Raw genomic sequence first — 16,704 nt, forward strand, 5'->3', positions numbered from 1 at the left:
CCTCGGCTTTACAAAACTGGGAGCTCAAAAACTGACCTTAACAAATTCAACCTAATTTCCTAGTGTAGACAAACCCTTACTCTTTGATGCTGGGTGAGTGTTCTTGCGGATGCTGCTGTTTGCATGTGGGGGTGGACCTCTAGGGTCTTACTGTGGCTGGCACTCTGGGGCCCTGTGGATACTGCGGCTGGATCTGGGGTGAAGATCAAGGTGCTGCTGCTGCTCTGGATTGTGGGGAGCCTAAAATCTGTGGCTCCAGCTACTCCAGGCAGGGGTGGTCCAGGTCTCTACTACTGCTGCTTGTGGGAGGGTGGCCAGGGTACTGCTGCTGCTCCCAGGCCACTGCACCAGGGCAGCCTGGGCTCAGCTGCATGGGGACGCTCAAGGAGTGCTGGTGCAACAGTCAATGCCCCGCTACATGGGTGGCTCTTTTTGGGACCAGCCACCACAGAAGCCTCAGCGGTTCTGGAAATTCACAAAATCCAGGACTTCCATGAGCTCCTTGAAAGCTTCATGGCCTGAGTGACACCACACACCTAACCCAGTGCTGGGATGTGCTGCTGTCTTTACCAGTCCCAAATTCCTCATATTATCCAGGCCACTTCTAAGAATTGTCCCCTTCAGGGCAAAGGGCATTTTCCTGTCTAGTGGGTGAATGGAGCCAGCCATGCCTCTGTCTGAGGCTGGCCTGCGGAGCTGCTCTCTGAGTGCAGGTCTGTGCCGATGAGCACCTGCACTGCTCCCTCCAGCACCCTGTCTCTGGGCTGAGCTTTGCTGGCAGTCACAGCTGCCAGTGCTGAGCTGGCTCAGGAGATTGTCATAGGTCCGACGGTGCCAGTAAAGTGACTCCTCCCCTGTGCCAGGGGAAAGTGAAAGTTACCGGAGAACTGCAACAGGGCAGCAGCAGCAGTGGCCATGGCCTTTGCGAACCCCATGGAGAAGCTGAAGGAGGAAGCAACTTGCTCTGTCTGCCTGGAGTACATGACTGACCCTGTGAGCATCGACTGCGGGCACAACTTCTGCAGGGCCTGCATCACTGGGTACTGCCAGGCAAAGGGGCTGGGAGCCAGCAGGCCCTTGTCCTGCCCACAGTGCCGGGCCGCCTTTCAGAAGAGCAATGTGAGGCCCAACCAGCAGCTGGCCAATATTGTGGAGAGCATCAAGCAGCTGCGGCTGTCCCCAGCCAGGGGGGCACCAGAAGAGCTCTGCAAGAAGCACGAGGAGAGGCTCAAGCTTTTCTGCGAGGAGGACGGGGAGGCTATCTGTGTGGTCTGCCGAGAGTCCCTGGAGCACCGGCCACACACTGTCTACCCCATTGAGGAGGAGGCCCCGGCATACAAGGTAGAGGGGGGCTGGGGTGAGGGTCACCAACCCTCTAGCGTCATCCTGGAGCCTTCAGAAATTAACAATGGAATTCTGGGATGAACCCCTCCCAGGAATACGCCCGCCCTCCCCCCAGAAAAACCCTGGCAACCTGCATAACAAGGCCCCCCCTTTATCCACAGCCACCTTGACACAGCCCTCCATCTCCCATGTAGGGGATGCAGCCAGGCTTTCTGCATTCTGGGAACACCCCCTAACCAGCTATGACTCAGTCCTATGGAGCGGCAGGTGTGTGCATGGGCAGAGAGGGTAATTCAGTTTCCAAGGCCCATTCACTTCCTGGCCTCTCTGCCAACTGAGCCTGCCCAGTTGGCACCAGCTGTGATGGCCGCTTTGCCATGTGGACTTTACCTCAGCCACTCATTCCATGCAGGGTGCAGAGCAGCCAGCAGATCGCAACAAGCACCCTGGGCTGGACCCCCATTTCTTGTGCCGCAGTTCTCCAGAGCCATTCGTATCCCCTTAAACCATTTCACTCCCAGTCACCTGTTCTAGCGAAAGACCTAGTAGCCCAGGTGCAGAGCTGGGCTGGGTGCTGCTCAGGAGGTGGGAGGCCCAAGAGGACTGTTCCTCACCTTGGCAGCCTCTGGATTCTGGGGGAGACTGGGGATTGACTTGATCTCTAGCATAATTTATGTCCAGCTGCCCCCAGCCCAAAGGGTTGTCCTGGCAGGGGTGAAGAGCTAGTGCTTGGCCATGCCCTGAGCACTGCAGGCCGGAGGATGGGCTGTGGAGCTCAAGCAGCTTTGGCACACAGGTATTCCCCTTATGCAACACCCAGGCTGCTAGTGAAACCAGCCACAGAGCATCAGGAGCCAGGGCCAGAATCTACATTGTTTACTGATCGCTAACTTTGCTCACACAAATCCAGAATGAAAGTTTTTGTGCATACAGTTAGCACACACAGAAATGCAGCAACAGGGCATGCAAAGACAGATAGGAGCAACTTGGGACTGACAGAATGACAGGCCCCTTTCTGCACAGTTTGCTCCTGAAACCCGCCCGGGATGAGAAGTCACTGAACTGCTGCAGACAATGGTCTCCACTCCTGTGACTGCCTGTTCAGGGGCTGGCAGGGACACAGTTAATACCCCCTGAGCTGAGAGAAGATGGCAGCAGCCTGCCCTCAATGGAGGGATTGTCTGGGTGGTAGGGCTGGAACAACTGTCCGAATGTTAACTCTCCCCTTGCAGCTGCCTTGGTCAATTTCCTGGCTCTAGCCAGTGGAGGGGAACCAGGAACCAGGAACCAGGGGCAGCCTGGCTCCCAGCTCTGGGGGCTTCTTGGAGCCAGGAAACTGACAAGGGCTGCAGCCCTGTGCAGTTTCCTGGCTCTGCAAGCTGAGGGGAGAGGAGAGCCAGGTTGCTGCTTGGTTCCCAACTCCCAGAGGTTTCCTGGCTGCTTCTCCCTTCCTTCCACCAGCGGCAGTGGCACTGCTGTCAGGCTTACTGCTGGGTGGGTTGAGGAAGGCAGGGAGAAGGGGCTTTTAGCCTGCCTAGCTGCACGTAACTGTAGGCAGCTAGGCAGGCTGACAGCCACAGAGCAGCTTCAGGTTGCGCTTAACTTGCGTTAAACCAAGATATGTGCAACTTGAAGCTACATATATTGGGGGTTTACAGTAGTTGAAATTACATCCATGCAGCTGGGTCACTAGATAAGGAGAATTGACTGGATTTATTTTTCTTGTCAGATCAAACTCCAGAAATCCCTGGACCTCCTGTTGGAAAAGGTGTGTGAAATTGAGAGTTGTGAATTGAAGGAGAAGGCAAAAACCCAGGAATGCAAGGCAAGTGAATTTCTGCTGTGTATCCCTATGTTTAAGTGAGCACTGTCAGCTTGAAATCTAGTTGTTAAAAAAGAGAGAAATTACTTTAGAATGAGTAATAGTTTCAGGTACCACTTCTGCTCCTCGGCCAACTTAAAAAAAATTATTACAACATTTGTATATAAATAAATGCTCCATTGCCTTGAGAGACCCACACAAAGGAAACTGATTATACCAGGGAAAACAGTCAGAGTGAACTCCATACAAAATACTGGGAAATTCCTGAAGTAATGGAACTGGAGAATAATGAGGGTCAATCATTATTTATCTGGAAGTTCAGGCTTTAAAAATAATACCAGATGCAATGACTAAAGTGAGGAAACCTGGAAACCCGCCAATGACTATTTCCCCAGCATTGTTTGAAAGCAAATGGCTGTCTTTGGGAAAGCCTGAAAACGAAACTGACTGCAAACAGAAGTGAAACTGAGTCAATAACAAAGAATAAACAGGGAGCCTTAGCAACAGTGAAGGAATCTGACACGTGAAGCTCTCTCACTTTTTATAGCTGTTAGGTACCAGTGTTACCATCAGCCCATACCACCTGCATAACAGGAGCCAGAGACTGAACTAATAACTTGGCAGGTTATTAATGTGATTTGTATGATTAGCTTAACAAAGAGACAGCTAGGTGGTGACTTGATCACATCCTGTAAATACTTCCATAGGCAACAACTCTTTTACTTTGGGGTATGCGATCTGTCGGAGAAACATGAGCCAATGGCTGGATGAGGGAGCCATGCTCTATTTGTTAATTTACCTCTGTAATCATTTACCAAGGGATTCTCCATCACCTGCACTTTCAAAGTCAAGCTGGGCTGTTTTTCTAGAGCGTCACTCGAGCAATTGTTGTGGGGAGGTTCTACAGCCTGTGTAGAAGACAGGGGAGCAGTGAAGATGGTCATAATGTCCCCTTCTGACCTTGAAATCTGTGAATCTCCTTGTTTACTGCAGGGGTGAGCAACCTTTTTACATCCAGCCCACTTTTCATCCCTGCAATTAGCAGGCCTTTCCAGTCTGTCTACTGTAATCCGAACTGATGGAAATTTTGGTTATGTTCCTATGGAAAAACCCTTTCAGCATGTGTAAAAATAAGTCTGTAGAATATAAAAATCACATTAATTGGTATATAAATGTCAATACATGTACATAAAAACAGTAGCAGATTTCAACATTGTTAATGAGATGGATGAGCCTGAGCCCCAGCAGCCGAATGTGCTGCGTCCCTCTTATAGACCCCCTTAGGGAGTCTGCTCCCCACTTTGCACACCTCTGGTTTACAGCATGTGATCCTCAGGATAACAGTGCCCTTTGGTTGCAGTGTTGACAGATGTGGATGTGAAGGCTCAGGATGGCATTTTGAAACGTGATAGGTCTTCCTGCCCTGTGCCTGGGTGCAATGGATTTTTATATAGTTTCAGAGGTGTAGCCTTGAGGATCTGAAGAAGTGGGCCTTTCCCACGAAAGCTCATTACCTAATAAATAAAATTGTTAGTCTTTAAGGTGTTACAGGACTGCTTTTTTTTTTTGGTGTATCCATGTTAGTCCTCTTGGCTATGTCTACACTAGAAGCATATGTCGTCAGAAGTTACACACTGAGAGTGTGTGTCACATTTTGGTCCAATAAGGATGCTCATAAAAACAAGTTGCCAAGCTTATCAAATGCCAAGAAACGAACAAGTGTCTAAATTTGAGGCCCCCATTGAGCTTGAGGCCAAGTGGCCCGTCTGCCCTCCTTCCCCTCCAATTTGTTCTGCCAACTGGCAATACATTAGCAATTATTTGCTACAGAAGCTGTTTTAAATAATAGGTGACAGATTATAGTTAAAAACCACAAGAAGGTCTGTGGCACCTTAAAGACTAACAGACATTTTGGAGCATATGCTTTTGTGGGCAAAGACCCACTTTGTCAAATTGTAGTTAGTAGTTCTGCAATTCCACATCTGAGTTCCTTCAGAACTCTTGAGTGACATCCTCTGGTCTTGGTGATTTATGACTATTTAACTTATCAATTTGCTCCAAAACCTCCTCTGGTGGTACCTTAATGTGGGACAATTCCTCTGATTTTTGTCTCCTGAAAAAGGTTTGGCTCGGGTTTGGGAATCTTCTCAGCCATGGAGACAGAAGCAAAGAATTCATTCAGTTTCTCCACAATGACCTTATTATCTCTGAGTGCTCCTTTAGCATCTTATCGTCCAGCGGCCCCACTGATTGCTTAGCAGTCTTCTGGCTTCCAATGTACTTAGACGTTTTTTGCTTTTCATTTTTGAGGCTTTGGCTAGATGTTCTTTAAACTGTTTATGGCCTTTCTAATTACATTTTACGCTTCGTTTTTCAGAGTTTATGCTCCTTTCTGTTTTACTCATTAAGATTTAACTTCCACTTTCTAAACAAAGCCCTTTTGTCTCTCACTGCTTCTTAATTTTGTTGTTTAGCCATGATAGCAGTTTTCTGTTTCACTGATTATATTTGTTAATTTTGGGCATATATTTAAGCCTCTGTTATGGTGTCTTTGAAAAATTTCCATGCATCTTGTAGGTATTTCACTTTTGGCACTGTAACTTTTCTTTTCTGTTTAATAATCTCATTTTTTGTAGTGCCATGGTGTTGGGCTGCTGCAGGATTTTTCCTGCTGCAGAGATGTTACTTCTCATTATATTCTGGTCACTCTTACCAAGCAGTCTAGCTATATTCACCTCTTGGACCAGATCTTATGTTCCGCTTAGAAATATATCAAGAACTGACTCTCCTTTTGCGGCTTCCAGGAGCAGCTGCTCCAAGAAGCAGTCATGTAAGGTGTCAAGAAATTTTACCTCTGCATCTTGTCCTGAGGTGATGTGTACACAGTCAATATGAGGATAGTTGAAATACATGTTGAACCTCTCTAATCTGGAACTCTATCATCTGGCAACATCCATAATCCAGCATGATTTTAGTTAACCAGAGGACCACTTATTATGATTGTGGCCAAATTTACATGGTCCCATAAAGTTTGTTTCCAGCCGCCAGTCCTGGTGTGCAGTGTTCTGTGCTGTTAATTAGCTCTAATTTACCTGCAAGTGTTTTCTAAGAGTGCAGTAAGTAGCGGAGGTGTTGGTAATGCTGCTAGACAATATTAACTTATCCTGGCCCAGCAAATTCTCTCCTCTGGCACCGGTCAGATCCTGAGGTTGTTGGATGAGACAGGTTCAACCCACACCCCAGCCCTATTGAGTTTTTTTTATTTTTATAGCCTCTCTAATCTCCCTTAGTATTTCATAGTCACTATCACCAGGCTGGCCAGGTGGTTGCTAATATATTCCCACTGCTATACTCTTATTATTAGAGCATCACGTTTATTATCCATAAAGATTATATGGTACAATTTGGTTAATATAAGATATAGCAGCGCTTCCTGTCCAGCACAATCTGTTTTGTCCTTCTGACATATTTTGTGCCCTGCTTTGACTGTATTCCATTGATTGTCCTCATTCCACCGGGTTTTTGGGATGCCTATTATATCAAGATCCTACTTTAATACAAGGGAGTCTAGTTCACCAATCTTATTATTTAGACTTCTAGCATTTGTACATAAAAACTTGTCACTTTTCAGGTGTTTGTCATTATGTGATATAATTGAATGGGATTCTTTCTCATTTGACTGTTTATCATCTGATCCAGCTCATATTTTACCAGTTTCCATCTTCTCCTTTTTGCTAGGATATAGAAAATCTCTATTAATAGATCCTTCCTCTAGGCGTGTCTCTGTCCAAACCACATGCTCGTCCACACTCTTCTGGTTTCCCTGAGCACTTAGTTTAAAAAGTGCTCTACAGTCTTTTATAAGTTAAATGCTAGCAACATGGTTCCATTTTGATTCAGGTGGAGCCCATCCTTCCTGTATAGGCTCCCCCTCTCCCAAAAATTTCTCCAATTCCTGATGAATCTAAATCCCTCCTCCCTGCACCATTGCTTCATGCATGCATTGAGAACCTACAGCCCTATCTTTTTAAGTGGCCCTGCACGAGGACCTGGAAGCATTTCAGAGAATGCTACTAGGGAGGTCCTGGACTTTAATCTCTTACCAAGCAGCCTACATTTGGCCTCCAGGACTTCTCTCCTGTCCTTCCCTATGTCATCAGTACATACAAGTACCATGACGAGGAGTGTCTCCCCAGTACTACACATAGGTCTATCTGCATGTCTCAAGAGAACCACAATGTTTGCACCGGGCAGGCAAGTCACCAGGTGATTCTGTTGGTCACCATGAATTCAGTTGACTATTTCTAATGATCGAAACCCTGTTTCTAATGATCGAAACCCTGTTATTAACACCTGTCTCTTCCTACTAATGGAAGTTCCCTCTCTCCCAGAGAGGTTTCCTCAGTGCCCGAGGATACCACGACACCATCTGGAAAGAGGGTCCCAATCATGGGACCATTTCCCTCTGCTCCAGTTGGATGTTGTCCTTCCCTGAGACTTTCATCCTCCTCAACAGCACAGAGGCTGGCAGACTGCAGGTGGGACCATTTTACAGTGTCCTCGGTCTCCCTCTGCTCCTCCACTTCAGCCAGTCTGATCTCCAATGCCCAAATATGGTCTCAGAGGGCAAGGACCTCCTTGCACGGAGTGTACACATATGTGCAGACACACAACTCGTGGTGACTTGCCTGCCTGGCACAAAGGTTGTGGATCTCTTAAGACACCCAGATAGACTTCTGTGTAGTAATGGGGAGGAGATCCTGGTCATGGTACATGTAGGTACACATGTTATGTTCTTCCTCTGAAGGGTCTGGTCCTGGCCTGGACATTAAGCTCTGACCCAGCCTTGCAACACCCTCGTTCCTTGGACATATTCACTTCACATTTTGAAGCTTTTCTCTGTGCTTCTGATGAAGACTGAGAGCTGCACTTCTCCTGCAGCCCTTGGCTGTGACATCTGCGTAAACGCCCAACATCGTGAGGACCCATGAGAGCTGGCAATGCTGTGACACTGCAGGTTTGACTCAGCAGCCCAGGGAGCTGGCATGCTGGTGTAACCACCCACAGGCGGACTGGAACCTGGGACTGCTGGAGCTTAGTGCATGGGCCTCCTACAGCTTGAGAGCTGGCTCCCTGCTAAGGGGGAAGGGATAGCTTAGTGGTTTGAGCATTGGCCTGATTAAACCCAGGGTTGTGAGCTCAGTCCTTGAGGAGGCCATTGAGGGATTGGGGTAAATAGATGTCAGGGATGGTGCTTGGTCCTGCCAAGAGGGCAGGGGACTGGACTAGGTGACTTCCCGAAGTCCTTTCCAGTTCAAGGAGATGTGTATCTCCAATTATACGTATATATAAGGCTGCAGAGGAGGCTCATGCTCGCTCTGAGTGAGTGGTCTGGGTGTTGCTCCATGGGACAGTGAACTACACCCAGGTGTATGTATGGGTTGCACTGCAACAATGGCAGCCCAAGCATCACCACCCCAACTGATGCCTGTTGTGGCAGATCACCCCAGGATGGGGTGGGGAGAGCCCACTGGCTCTGAAGTAAACAGAGAAGCCTAGGTGGGCAGGGTCTCCACATGTCCCCCATGGGGTGGATTCTCCCCCTTGGCCTCCAGTCTAACCATGAGGAGCTCATGCCTCAGACATGAATGTAGTGAGGACCAGGGGGTTGGCAGCAGCTGCTGTGAGGCAGGGCCCGGTCTGGGAACAGCCGTGCCTCTCACACAGATCCCCAGCCAGTCATTAGCCCTGGGCTAGGTGTGGGGTGGATCCAGGCCCACATGAGGGACAGGGCTGCAGGATAGCCTCCCTCAGCCAGCCTTTCAGTGCTACCCCACTTGCTCCACTCTGGCAGCCATTTGAAGGGCCTGAGGCTCCAGACATGGTAGCTCCTGCTATAACCAAGCCCCTTGAATTGCTGGGCCATGGGGCTGCTTCTCTCTCCCTCCCACCATTGGCAGCCTTGGGGGCTGCATCCAACGCACAGAGCCATTCCCTCCTATTCCTCAGTGGCTGATGCTATCTATAGGCCATTGGTACAATCATTCCTTCAGCCACAGACTCACTCAGCTACTCCCTCTTAAATATCTTCAGTGATGGAGATTCCACGACCTTCCTGGGCTATTTATTTCAGCGTTTGACCACCCTGACACTTAGGAAGTTTTCCTAATGTCTAATCTAAACGTCCCTTGCTGCAGTTTAAGCCCATTGCTTCTTGTCCTAGCCTCAGAGGCCAAGGAGAACAATTTTTTCTCCCTCTTCCTTGTAACCCTCTTTCAGGTACTTAAGAACCTCTATCATGTCCCCTCTAAGTCTTCTCTTTTCTAAACTAAACAAGCCCATTTCTTTCAGTCTTCCCTCACAGCTCATGTTCTCTATCCCTTTCATCATTCTTGTTGCTCTTCTCTAGACCTTCTACAATTTCTCCACATCTTTCTAGAAATGTGGCGCCCAGAACTGGACACAAAACTGCAACTGAGGCCTAATGAGTGCTGAGTAGAGCCCGGGGTTGAGGCCAGGCTGACCAGTCTGCAGTTCCCCAGTTCCTCCTCCTGTCCCCGCCCCTCCCCCCCTTTTAAAGATGGGCACTACATTAACCATTCTCCAGTCTTCCAGGACCTTTCTGTCATCCAGGAGTTTCCAAATATTATTGTCAGTGACTCTGCAATTTCTTCACCTAGTTCCCTTTGGTGCCCTGTGGTGAACAGCACCAGGCTTTGCTGACTTGATTTTGGGCAGCTTACTCAGAAGACCTCTGACACTTCTATTCATTACTTACCCTGATCTGCTTCCCTTCCCCTTTGTTGTCTATGGTAACTTGGCTAGTTGTCTGGTCACATGTTATTTTTTGAGTGATGACTGAAGTGAAGAAATCCTGGTGTCTTAGCAAAGACATCTATTCTGACTGAGTAGTGTAGGCCTTGCTGCTGGACATATACCGGGGTGTAGCAACTTAGGGTGGGTAGGCAAGAATGAGAGGTGCTTAGGGTGTATGGGCAAGAATAGGGGGGTGGAGGATGCAGGACAGGAGGGAAGGGGGGTGCCTCTCCCTGGCTGGCATGCTGGAGCAGAGCAGGGTGAGTCCAGGCACCCCAGCCACTTTCCTGGGCTGGTTTACCAGGTGGAGCAGGGTAATGTCCCATGCTCCCATCCCACTCTCCAGTTGCAGCACTGGATGGACTGGCGGGCAGCAGGCCTGGATGCAAAGTGGGTGGGCCAGAGCTCACTCAGGCCCACCTGTGGCTGTGCCCCGATATATACACTCTGTCATAAAGTTTGTACCTCTGAGAGGTGTGATGTTTACTTCCAGTACATATTTCAGCCACTAGAGTTCCAGCTAATGTCTCATCCCTGGTATACAAGGGTGACGAAGCTGGAACTCAAGCTATGTGGAAATGTTGGGTTTTGTTTTGTTGAGTAAATACCTCCTGTTCAAGATGCACTGTGATTTTGTATATCCTCTGAGTTACTCTTGTGGTTCCAAAGACACTCTCAACTTTTTAATTTTAAACCAAGGTCTTACATCCCATGTATTTTTCTTTTGGAAGGATGTCATTAAGAAAAAGAGAAAGAGTATTGGGGCTGAATTTGGGAAGATGCACCAGCTGCTGGCAGAGGAGGAGAAGCGGCTTCTGTGCAAGTTGGAAGAGGAAGAGAAGATAATCCTGCAGAAAATCAATGAAAACGTAGCCAAACTTTTACAGCAAAGATCCTCTGTGGACAAGCTAATCCTGGAGATAAGGGAGAAATTTCAGCAGTCAGCAAATGGGATGCTGAGGGTGAGCATGGGGTAGAAATCCCCTCTTTCCCGCCAGGCTGAAGGAAAAGAGATTTAGATCCCGGAACACGGTAGTGCAGGAGTTAGGGTTGGACCCCTGACACTGGAATCTGGGTGTATCTGGTGCTTCCTTTTGCATTCTGTTGTCTGTTTTACTGACACCAGCTTGTGCCTGAGGCTTTGACTCAGTCTTGTGGGAGGATGCGGAGTCGTGCTGCTCCAAGGGAGCATCAGAGGAAGATTCTTCTCCAGTGCAGCACAGCTCCCACTTTTGCAGAGGGAGCCCCCCCCCCCCCCGCCCCATGTAGGAAGATACAGTGCGTTATGTCCTGTGCGTCCAACCCACCATGGAAGGATAGTTGTCCTGCCTGCTCCCTGCCCCCTTTGATGATAGGAAGCACCCATCGGAAGGGGCCAGTTAAGCACAGGGGCTGCACCATGGGCTGGACACGGTCGGTTTCAGGACGTAGCACAGCTGTGATCTCTCGGTGCCACAGTGAGGCCCAGTGGCAGCTAAGCTCCCTGCTCCCGCTAGCTCAGCTGGCCCCATTCCAGGGAGCAGAGGAAGTGCCGTTGAACCTGTGTTAGCTAACACGCATGGTGGGGCGGGACCATGCCACTGCCCCGCCCAGTTAACTCAGCTCCAGGGTCTGGATTGTGGACTGCAAAAATCAAGGGCAGAAATTGCCAGGGTGCCGAGTGGCTGCCATCCGCTCCCTCTGGGCCCCAGGAGAAGGAGGGTACCTGTACAGACCCACCATGCCTTCTGAGCTCACAGGGGAGAATTCGAGGTGTGAAAAAAGCAGTTTGATCTAGCTTAGGCCCATCTATGATCCAACCCCATAGCCGCTGAGCACTTTCTAACCTTCAGTGTGTTAGCTACCACCCACCCACCCACAGGAAGCGTTATTAGCTCCATTTTTCAGAGGGGAAACTGAGGCATGCCGGAGCTACGTGGCTTGACCGGGGTCATATAGAGAGCCTGTGGCAGAGGAGAGAATTGTTTTCATGTCTCCCAGTGCTAAGCCAGGGACCCCACCATTGGACCTCCTTCCTCTCTGTGCTTGTGGGGATTAAGAGCAAGTCTCATTGACTCGCCCATGGCTCTGGAGAAGCTAAAGCACTCATCGTTTTTCTTTGTTTCCTTTTAGGACATTAAAAGCATCTTGAGCAGGTATGTGTCCAGTTTTGCTCCTGTTAACAGGCCTGGCTACCTCAAGGGGCTAAGCATGAGGTGTGCAGCCCCCCGTCTCCCCATAAACATGGGTTTCAGCCCCCGCCCTCCAGGGCTGACTGAGCCCTTGTTTCTTTCCAAAGAGACATCTTCTGTAGCTCACACAAAATGGGACCTAACCAGGAAAAGACCCAGCTGCTGTGCATGGATAGGAAAGAATTCCTGGCATGGTTAGGAAGAGCAGGGAATCTGCTCTCCTTGGTACTCTTTACCCAAGTCCCACCCTCCATTGTGGAGCATACTGTGTACTGGTTGGTTGCTGGCTCCCACCCAGAGGTGGCTGCACTTGAGGGCTGATCTGTTGTTTACTGGTTGCTTTGGACTGAGCTGCTGTAGAAATGCACAGCCTTGTTCTGCTTAGAGCTGAGAATGTTCCTCGGTGAGTTAATAACCGTGTTCATTTCATCTCTTTCTCAGCCTGGAAGTGGCTAACCATCAATCACTGCAGGGAATCCTTGGCCTGTGGCAATTCGTTGGGTGTAATTTACATTCAGAATTCAGGCTGCTGTGACTGGACTCAGGGATCTCCTGCTTTAGTTCTCATCCCTGCCTGTAGGGCAGCTCTCTCAGTCAGACGTCTGGGACACGACTGTGAATTTGAAATGAGCGTAATAGTCAATGGACACCATTGCTAATAAAACAATTGGCTCTGGTCTGCAGCCGCAGTCAAGGGGAGGACAGTGCCGCCCTAGAGGGGGATGCTAATTGTTCTATGGGCAGACACAGTGCTTGGGTTTCCAGGGCACGCAGAGGCTCTGGCCATGCCCGCTATGCCAGCTTTGGGGTGGGGAGCAGCACAGGGGCTGTTCTGCGAGCTCTGGGCGTCGGGCGTTCCCCTTTTGCTGCGCTGACCTTCTCCTAAGCTGGCTGCGCTGCCTGTCTTGTGCTGGCAGCGTACAGCAGCCTCGGGCTCATGCCAGCTGGCTGGGATAGGCACGGCAATCAGTCCCGCGTGAGCACAGAGACACCCAACACGCAGATGTTTCGCAGTGGAACTGCCTCCGTGTGGGGGACTGGCTGCTCTGCTTGCCCGGCTCCAGGTGGCAGGGCTGACAGGTGGGAGGGGTGGACTTTGTGTCCAGAAGGGGTGGTGCTGAGGGCAGAAGGGGAGGGGCCAAGTAAGGAAAGGGCGGGGCCAAGGCCAGAAGGGGGGCAAGGGTGGAAGGGGAGGGGCCAAGGGCTGTCAGCCCTTACCACCACCCAAACTGTGGTGCCGTCCCCCCCGTTCCTTCAGAGCCCCGTGGAACAGCGGAGCCACGCTGCCGTGGCATTTCCAAGGGGCCTGGAGCTCATGCTGCTGCTGCTGCTGTCAAAGTGGGAGTGGCTCTGGGCCCCTTTGAACTACTGAGCCCTGGGGCACCTTCCCCCCACATTTTTGAGCTGGTAGCTTCTGTGCTGACCTGCTGCAACGTCATCTTGCCAGGTGTGAAGCTGAACTAGCACGTCAGGCTCCAGAAGCGTGCTCCGTGGTCCTGTCGGGGAATTACAGCATCCCAGACCGCTGCCTGGGCATGAGGAACATGCTGAAGAAATACAAAGGTAAAGTGCGGAGCAGCAGGCTCCAGGGCTTTGCTCCTGCACCGTGAGCTGAGGGGGGCCTGGGCTGAGGGCTTTGTACAGGACCTAGTGCACAGGTCGTGGCTGGGGCTTGTAGGCATCCCAGCAACAGCCACGCGAACCAGTAATAGCAGTTTCCAGGCCTTTACACTAAGGCCCAGTGTGGCACAAGCGTGCAGCACTTTAACCAAGGCCTTGGCTGCATGAAGAAAGTTGCACTGCTTTAACTTAAATTGGTGTAAGCCGGTGCAGGAGCGAGGTTCATGCCCTGTGTGGACACTCCTTTCCGAGTCAGAGGGGGTGGTCTACAGCGGAAACCTCCTGCCATTGGCGTGGTGCTAAACCAGAATAAGCTGGGTTAGAGTGAAATCAGAACACCCTCCCGGCCTTGGGCACTTGTTTAACTAGGCCAAGGGGCAGGTCACCTTTAGTTAAACAGGGCCCTGAGATACTGCACATAGGTTGTTTGTGCTTTACAGCACCTTCCCGGGGCTGTGTGAGATCAAATCATTTCTCACTCCTCAGAGTCCTTAAGCACAGAGTTATCCAAGGAGCCGTGCCCAGCATGGATTCCCTAACCTACTCATCCTTCAGCAGCTCCCAGCCTGGCTTCCTTCTCCTGTCACCACCTGCCTTGTTCGTCCTTCCTTTTCTCACAGCGGTGAAGCAGACTTGGAATAGTCCAGAGCTGCCACCAGTTGCAATCTGTGGTTTCCGCTCTGCGTGGTGTCCTGCGGGCAGAGTAATGACGCTTTCCAAACTCTGCCCCCATTCCCTGGTACTTCTGTGAACCGTGGGAAGGAGCGTAACATTCTGTTAAGGTGGTGGAACTCCTCAGGCAGGGTTCTACTCTTCCTTAAGGCCTTTGCCTTGCCGAAGGGAACCCGCACTTTCATCCCCTTCCAGAGTTCGGAGAGTTCACTTTTGTGTGTATGTAGTGACAACATTTTGTGTGTGTAACCCGCAATGCCCAGTTATGCTAAACAAAATCAAAACCCTGACAAAACCCACTCCTCCGTTTTGCCCACAGAAAGGGGCACTACCCCTTTAATACCCACAGTCTCAGGTACCTGCTGTGGTCCATCTGCCAGAGTTCGATTCAGCGTACCTAGGGGGCGCCTCCTACAGCTGTGGTACCCCCTGCCCCTCGTGAGGAGTAAGGGATGTCGGCTGGAGAGCAGGCACCCAGGAGCACTTCCCTGTGCCCCCTCCCCTGCACCCCATCCTCCCAGGAGACAGCTGTGCTTCTGTGGGACAAAGGAGCCCGATGGTTTCCCTAGGCACAATGGAGGATAAACAAGTGCTGAGGCTGATACCCTATTGCTAAGGAAATATAACAATTGAGCATCCCAACACTGGCTTCCCCGTCTCTGCCTGTATTGTTTCTTCTAACCCTGGGCGCTGCCCTGCATCCACTTGCCCACTGCTCATCTCTTCCATTCCTTGCTCTCCCTCCAATGGAAGTGACGCTGGATTCAGGGACGGCTCATCCTGAACTCATCCTGTCCGAGAACCAGAAGCGCGTCAGACGGGGAACCAAGAAGCAGCCAGCTCCGTTTGACAACCCCAAGCGCTTCAGTGACTCCCCCTTGGTCCTGGGGGCTCCAGCCTTCACCAGAGGGAGGCACTACTGGGAAGTACAGGTGGGAGACAAGACAGAGTGGGGCCTGGGGCTGTGCAGGGAGTTGGCCGCCAGGAAAGGGGATGTTATTCTGTCCCCTAGAAATAGCTACTGGGCGCTGTGGTTGCAGAGCGAAGGGAAATACCAGGCTCTCACCTCCCCCCCGACCTCCCTTCACCTGAGTGTGAGACCCAAGCGGGTTGGGATTTTCCTGGATTACGAGGCTGGAGAAATCACATTTTACAATGTGACGGACCACGACCACATTTACACCTTCACCGACAAGTTCCTGGGCCCGCTCCGGCCTCTCTTCTGTCCGGGCTCCTTCATGGGTGACGAGAATGCCGAGCCACTAGAGATCTCCTGGCTCAGGGGTGCGGAGGAGATTAAGTGCACCCTTCTGTAGCACTGCATGTCTGCGAGCTGCGGAGCCTGCCTCTCCGCCTTCACGTCAGCACAGCTGGGCAGATGTAAGAGTGCAATTAACCAGCCGGTGAAGTGGTAACTCATCCCCAAAGGCCTGGTCAGTTTCACTCTTGTCTGAGCTCTGGGAGGTGCAGGGGATGGGGTGGGGAGTGAATTCTGGGGTGGGGATGGAAGAGCAGGACAGAGGCACCGTGTCGTGGGAGAGCCCAGCACGAGGTCCTCATGTGATTTTAGCCATCCGAGAGCGAGATTGAACTGACTTATTAGAATTGTTATTTACAAACTAATGATTTATGATGAATTACAGCAGCCAGGTGTTATACACTGCACACCACTTGCCGGGCAGCTTCTGCTTTAACTGTGAATTATGCATACTCAAAGTCAATAAAGAACTATTGTGGGCATAACTGAATGTCTCTGTCCCTGTTCCGCAAGAGGAGCGGGGAGTTATGGGGCTGGGATGCATGGATGATGATCTTTCATTGTCTTTTCTGCTGATTTTTTTTTCCTTAATAAATCAGAGCATTGTGCATGGGGTGGACATATATAGAAGCCCCTTGGTGGGCCTATTGGTGATGGGGGAAACTGAGGCACGGCTAGTGCATTATTCCATGAGGCCATGAGGGGTGGGGAAAAGGTGATGACCTGGTGGCAGCTGGCATCATGTCAACTAATCTGATTCTTTACATTCCTCATCAACTTGTGATTAATTTCCACACGGGAGACAGGAGTTGATGGAGGTTAATTTCTTGCGATGCGAGATGCTGTGTTTGTAGCAGAACAATCGTTTGGTAAGGACCTGATAGCGTTCACAGCCCAGAGCTCTGAAATCTCCAGTTCTGTGGTCGCAGAGCATTTGCCTGGCTGCGAGGGTGCTCCATGGTTCAGATCAGACCAGATAACAAGTGGGAGAAAACTCCAAA

At 50.5% G+C, this 16,704-nt stretch overlaps 1 protein-coding gene across 1 annotated transcript; it reads left to right on the plus strand.

The window, feature by feature from the left end:
* Positions 1-910: 910 nt before the first annotated feature.
* Positions 911-16,175, plus strand: LOC142023079 (E3 ubiquitin-protein ligase TRIM39-like). The gene is made up of 6 exons (XM_075013662.1): positions 911-1,341; positions 3,074-3,169; positions 10,714-10,944; positions 12,095-12,117; positions 13,601-13,716; positions 15,199-16,175. Exons 1-6 carry the CDS (start codon positions 916-918, stop codon positions 15,759-15,761), a joined length of 1,455 nt encoding a protein of 484 aa, XP_074869763.1. The 5' UTR covers positions 911-915; the 3' UTR covers positions 15,762-16,175.
* The last annotated feature ends 529 nt before the right edge of the window (positions 16,176-16,704 follow it).

The sequence above is a fragment of the Carettochelys insculpta genome, chromosome 19, assembly GCF_033958435.1.
Source record: "Carettochelys insculpta isolate YL-2023 chromosome 19, ASM3395843v1, whole genome shotgun sequence".
Lineage (NCBI taxonomy): Eukaryota > Metazoa > Chordata > Testudines > Carettochelyidae > Carettochelys > Carettochelys insculpta.

Excerpts from the sequence above, each read along its gene's own strand:
- LOC142023079 (XM_075013662.1), top strand. The coding sequence starts at position 916 with ATGGCCTTTGCGAACCCCATGGAGAAGCTGAAGGAGGAAGCAACTTGC. Across the intron at positions 3,170-10,713 it reads CAAAAACCCAGGAATGCAAG|GATGTCATTAAGAAAAAGAG; the intron begins GCAAGTGAATTT and ends TTCTTTTGGAAG. Across the intron at positions 13,717-15,198 it reads CATGCTGAAGAAATACAAAG|TGACGCTGGATTCAGGGACG; the intron begins GTAAAGTGCGGA and ends CTCCAATGGAAG.